Source organism: Penaeus japonicus, unplaced genomic scaffold (genome assembly GCF_977035675.1).
Source record: "Penaeus japonicus unplaced genomic scaffold, GWHDUDI00000001_assembly GWHDUDI00000037, whole genome shotgun sequence".
Lineage (NCBI taxonomy): Eukaryota > Metazoa > Arthropoda > Malacostraca > Decapoda > Penaeidae > Penaeus > Penaeus japonicus.
This window is the reverse complement of record NW_028234439.1, coordinates 16674741-16679740: the sequence shown is the minus strand read 5'-3', so window position 1 is coordinate 16679740 and position 5000 is coordinate 16674741. Positions and strand designations below refer to the sequence as shown.

General features: G+C 37.6%; 1 protein-coding gene across 1 annotated transcript in view; it reads right to left on the bottom strand.

Moving 5' to 3' along the window:
* Nucleotides 1–3969: 3969 nt before the first annotated feature.
* The window catches only part of LOC122248518 (leukotriene A-4 hydrolase), a 10085-nt gene continuing 9054 nt past the window's right edge, over nt 3970–5000 (bottom strand). Inside the window, exon 6 of the mRNA XM_086532488.1 lies at nt 3970–4032. Within this exon, the coding sequence (XP_086388614.1) occupies nt 3970–4032 (63 nt within the window). The remainder of the gene's footprint in view (nt 4033–5000) is intronic.

Here is a 5000-nt window from a genome sequence, read left to right as displayed (position 1 = left end):
TCTCTCTTGCACTAGATAGTACATAGTACATGATAGATAGTACATGCAGATAGCATATGGTACATAGTAGTTACAACATGTTGCTCTCTTATGATGAATAGTACATAGCACATAGTACTATAGACAGCACATGTAGAAGATAGATAGTACATGGCAGATAGTACACATTGCTTTCTTGTAATAGATAGTACATAGTAGATAGAACATGTAAATAGTATATATTACAAAGTAAATAGTACATGAAGGTAGTAGGTAGTACATGGCATATAGTACATATAAATAGTAGATAGTACATGTAGACAGTATATATTACACAGCAAATAGTACATGAAGGAAATAGGTAGTACATAGTATATAGTACATGTAAATAGTAGATAGTACATGTAGATAGTAGATAGTAGATAGTACTTGAAGATAGTAGACAGTACATGTTGCTCTTTTGCAGTAAATAGCATACAGTATTCAACACACACTTTTCTCTTGCAATAAATAGTATATAGTAGACAGTACATGTTTCCCCGGTGCAATAGACAGGACACCAGATCAATACTTGCAGAAGCAACAGCAAACAAAGAAATACACAATGAAATAAGGAACGACTGAATAAAACAAGCCATTGTGCATCCATCGATCTTCGTAAATCAATTGCACATTCAACCAGATCTTGGCAATGTGTCAGTTCAGGGATAATGGAATAGAAGGGATTTTGCAATCATTTCTTATTGCACGGTGTTCTTTAACTATACTGAATGTGCTTCTTTATATTTCGAAAAAGTGTATTTACATAGGAAGGGAATTTTAAAGTTGATTTAGCTTATAAAACTATTGGAAATCATTTGCAAATGTGTATTTACGAAGTTTCTTATATATGAAGAAAACGATGTTGATATTCCTGATGCAAAAGATGAAATGCAAGCGAAGAGAAACTTGGATAGGAACAGGCAACGAATAAGTTGAATGACGATTGCATTTGTAGAATCGTTGGAAAGAGATAAGAAGCCAAAGAAAGGTTATTAAGATAAAAAGAACTTCGGTTTGAAAAAAAAAAAAAATCGCCGGATGAATGACATGCAACCGACAGTCGTTGCAAATTTATCATTTACAAGATCAGTGATTTGTAGCTTATCCTCATCCACGCTGGGGGAGGGGTGGGGGGGGGGGGGGGGGGGGGGGTGGGGGGGGGGGGGGGGGTGGTGGGGGGGGGGGACCTGGGGGGGGGGGGGGTGGGGGGGGGTGGGGGGGGGGGGGGGGGGGGGGGGGGGGGGGGGGGGGGGGGGGGGGGGGGGGGGGGGGGGGGGGGGTGTCTGGTCCTAAAACCCGTTACCTAAAAGTATAATAACACTTTTTTTAATATATTTTTCTTCCCCTTTTCAATTCCGATGATTCTGTAAAAAAATTATTTCGATATATATCCTTCACTTCATTCCCCTCACCATAATTTCTACTCCCCTCTATATCTAATCAGCCCTTTGCCATTCATATTCATAATTAGTTTTGTATTCTTTGATATTCCTTTGTTAAATGTTTCTGCCGTCTAATTAGTCCTTTACAATTTGTCTTTTTATCTCTGGTTAATCTTTCGATCTAATTAGTCTTTTTAATTTATTATTAATCGTTAATTAGTTCTCTGTAATATGTCCTTTATCCCAATAAGTCCTTTGCAATTTGTCCTTTACCCTTAATCACTTTATTGAAATACGCCCTAAATCTCTGATTAACCCTTTGCAATCTGTCCTTTATTCTAAATTAACCAGAAGCACTTTCACACGACCTGAATAATCCTACAAAATAATGGAAGTAATATTTGCTTTGGGCACAAGCAAATCCTCCTCCTCTCTCTTGCTTCTTTCTGTTTTGCTTTATCAATATATGCAGGGACATCATTGCAAGAGAAGCTCTAGGAGGCCATACTCCCCCCCCTCCCCTGCTTACTCCCTCTTTTTTATTATGCTGATCCCTCTCCCCTCCTAAAGGTATTGGGCAGGTAGCTCTAGTTTTTTGTCTATGCTAATGAAATTCATTGTTTTGTTTTTTGGAATGTGGTGACGTCTTTGAGAGATGCGGTAGATTTACGGCTCAGTAGCTGGCTAACCGCTTTTTATATAATGAGAATTAGATATCTAGTATCTATCTGCATGGACAGTAGAAACTCACAAGGACGATTTTTAAGTAGCTTTGACTGCAACTAATTTGGTTGGAATTTATTTCATATCGACGTTGTCACGCAAGTATTTATTTGCTAAAAAAAATCGTTCCGAAGGTGAGATTACTTCGTTCACACTTATATAGTATACCTTTTATAAGTATGATGCATTAAAAGTTTCAGTAATAAATTCAGTAGAGAAAATACCACACACACACATACACACACATACACAAAACAAACACACACACACACACAGACACACACAAAACACACACACACACACACACACACACACACACACAAAACACACACAGACACACATACACACAAACACACACACACACACAAACCATACACATACCGCTAGATAATCATTATTACTGCTGCGCCATCCGTCAGTGTGGCCTTGCCTTGTGCAATGTTGATCACGAGCATATTCATGCGTGGGCACCGGATACTTGCAATACGACCAAGGGCGTTGCATAACATTTCAATCCTATGACAGATGTTTCGAGATCATTCGGAAACCGTGATTATGTTCGTACTTAGAGGGTCGTGAAGAGGAAATGTATGTTAATGTTATTCAGGATTCGAAGATATGTTATGTATGTAAATCACAGAATGCAAAAACAAAACAGTTACGTGTCACGGTAATGTCTTTAATTCGTTCTCACTGTGTTTTATCATATTGTGTGCGTCTTACAGGTAGCAAGGGAATAAAACATTTGACCTTAATCACTTTCTGTCTGTCTGTATAACTTCTCTCTCTCTCTCTCTCTCCTTCTCTCTCTCCCTCTGTTCTAAGCCTGAGAATTTAATGATGGATGTACTGGAGAATTAGATAATATTCATCTCAATTATATCCATTCCAATATTCGCTAATGCATCCATTGACATAGACCAAAATATTATAATTAAGATGCTAATATCTTATAATTGAAAAAAAATCCGAACACAAGAGATTTTGACACCACCAAAACTTCCACTACAGGCATGTGGTCATGAGGTCAATGTTAATTATTCTTTCATTACTTGATTTTCTCACAATCATTCTTTGACTTTTTTATTTCATCAATAATCTTTTCATCATTTGTTCATACATATCTAGAAATCATCTATTTTCATGAATCTAATTTATCTTTGATATTATTTGCAGTAATTTCCAGCAATAAAGGGTCCCGTAAACTTCCTAATCCTGGTACATAAAGCAGAATAGTCGCAGTCAAAATAACTCTGGGGAAAAGAAAGTGTCATAACTATTAATATAATGGTGAGTGTTCAGTTAGGGCTTCTTTGTTTGCGTCTAGTTTACTGTATCGAATTATATATGGGTATGTAATGAATTAGATATGATGTATGTAATATAATATTCTGTATTTTACGTACCAAATCAAATCTACAGTGAGGCAAAGTCCGGAGTTGGACTACCAGGTGAAAGTCCTGTTCAATGGCTAACGATGAAAAATTATTGAAAAATTATCTCTTGACAGTCAAATGAATACGCGAATTTTGAAGCAAACCATATATCCATAAATGCTAACCTGAACATTCAATATTGTAGCATTTGCAACATTTTAACAAGTATTACATTTCCATTTCAAGTAATTGATAGCCATTACGGAGGTGGCATTATTTATGTGTACTATATCTATTTTAAGATTATATTTGTAGCGGATACCAATTATAAACAAAAACAACCATCACAACATTGGAAGCGGGGTCCAGCACCGATGAACTCACTTACCATGAACAAACTCCTATCTCATTTCCAGAAGAAAATTCAAGTAACATAACGCATCTTCCTCTACGGAACTGCTGATGCACTACGGTTCATTACCGCAGGATTTCTTCTTGATTTCCTTAAGAAGTGTGGAATGCACATGGTGCTACAGGTGAAGGAGGGGACAGGTCAAACAATAAGTGCGATACATAGAATTGGAATAATGTTTTTGTACTCCTGGTTGGTTTGCAAATCCTTCCTTGTGGGCATTAGTGAAATATTTGGAGAAAGACACACGCATGGTGTCTGCTGATATCCTGAGATGCCAGCGTTGGAACTGTTAAAAAGATAAAAAAAAGGGGAATAAAAATTCGCAGGCTTTTGAATCTTCTTCAACTCAAGAATCTGAGACCGACTGTGATTCGGTCCAGAGTCCGCGCGGTCCACCGGTTCCTTTCTGGGCCCGTAATCCCTCGAGGCCCTCACTCAACCTGCACTAGATTTAAATCGTGATGTGTGATCGATTTGAAGAATAAAATTATAGGAATTAAATTGTGAAAGGGGGAGTAATTATCAACATACTGTATATTATGTATGTATCTCCATAAACCATAACCTTCCCTACACCATCCAGGAACCATGATTCCCTTTTCTTCCCTGCTTGTTGGTATCCTCATCCATGCAGTACATGAAAAAGGGAACACAATAATCACCTCGTCGTTTAAAAGGAACGAAGACCCATGAGGTGAGCTAAGGCCACGATGCTCCGAAGTGCACATGAGGTCATCAGCTGACTCCCCGCCGCGCCATGCCGAAGAAAACGAGACCACAAACCAACAACAACAATGGCGGTTCGTGATCAACGGCCTTGAATTTCCTCGGTCCTCGCACGTTCCTTGACATTAACACATTGTGAGATCAATACAAAAGACGTGAATTCCTAAGAGCTGTAGAAAGAATTATCGGGATGGGAGGATCACAGAATATGTTACGAAATAGTTATAAATGACTTGCATTTTTCTTGTTTAACGTTTCATTAATATATGTATATTTGTGAAAAAACAATTGTACTCATACGTGAGACTATATATCTATGATATATATATATATTATTATATAATATATATATATATA